Genomic DNA, 1,022 nt, shown 5'->3' with positions numbered 1-1,022 from the left:
TCACAACCATCTGTAATGAGGTCTGGTGCCCTCTTCTGGTCTGCAGGCATACACGCAGACAGAAATTCATATACATAATAAATAAATAAATATTTTTTTAAAAAAAGAAATGGAATCCAGGCCTGGCTTCATGTTGCAGGCTTATCATCTGGGTACTCTGGATGCTGAGGCAGGAGGATGGCAAGTTTGATGTCCAGGCAAACTTGGGCAATATGATGAGGCCTTTTCTCCAAATAAAAAGAAATGACTGGGCTGTAGCACAGTGGTAGAAGACTTGTCTAGCCCATGTGAGGCCCTGTGCTTCACCCCCAGCATCAGAGAAATAAATAAAATTAAACATGCAGTGGAGTCTTACTTATCTCCCCAAAGCTGGGGCCTTCAGCACCCTTTCAGTCATATGGTGTGTATGTTACCAGAGTCCCTCCTGAGTGTGTGGGTGTGGCCTTGGTGTGACTACCCCCTGGTCACCCCAAGACTCCGACTGAGGTCACTGTCTTTTTCAGGTCAGTTGTGAGATGCTTACGAAAATCCCAGTGCTCAGGATCCTCCGTGAGCAAGAGAAGCGGGCTGGAAAAGATGTCGCTCTTCAAGTTGAGCCTGGCAGCCAGCACCCAGCTCCAAGCACCATGAGGAGACCCCGAGATATACTGCAATCACAAGCAGCTTCCCTAGGAGGGTCTCATAGCCCCTTGCACGGGGTGGACACCCAACCAGCTGCCACTGTGTACGTGGGAAACCTGCCCTCTAATGCTCGCGTGCGTGAACTGAAGAGAGCCCTCCAGGAGCTGGGGGCAGTGCCCCTGAGGCTTACCTGGCAGGGGCCACAGCACAGGGCCATTCTACACTATGCTGACTCAGCTGCTGCCCAGCAGGCTGCCTCCCGCCTTCAAGGCCTACATCTAGGTGCCAACTCCTTGAGGGTGGCACTGGGGCAGTAGAGGGATACGTGACCTGGTGAGCAGCCCCCAATGGAAGAGCTGTGCCATCTCTTGTTGGAATGCCTCTGACGTGTGGTAGTTTGC

The 1,022-nt window shown here is 52.3% G+C and overlaps 1 protein-coding gene across 1 annotated transcript in view; it reads left to right on the top strand.

Annotated features, from left to right (window-relative positions):
• The window catches only part of Mthfsd (methenyltetrahydrofolate synthetase domain containing), a 10,917-nt gene extending 9,909 nt beyond the window's left edge, over window positions 1–1,008 (top strand). The window contains exon 8 of the mRNA XM_005345775.3: window positions 504–1,008. Coding sequence (XP_005345832.3) covers window positions 504–938 — 435 coding nt within the window. The 3' untranslated portion in view covers window positions 939–1,008. The remainder of the gene's footprint in view (window positions 1–503) is intronic.
• Window positions 1,009–1,022: the final 14 nt, after the last annotated feature.

Source organism: Microtus ochrogaster, chromosome 4 (genome assembly GCF_000317375.1).
Source record: "Microtus ochrogaster isolate Prairie Vole_2 chromosome 4, MicOch1.0, whole genome shotgun sequence".
In the NCBI taxonomy this organism is placed as follows: domain Eukaryota; kingdom Metazoa; phylum Chordata; class Mammalia; order Rodentia; family Cricetidae; genus Microtus; species Microtus ochrogaster.
Note: the sequence above shows the minus strand (reverse complement) of the source record. Positions and strands in the feature narration are given on the sequence as shown.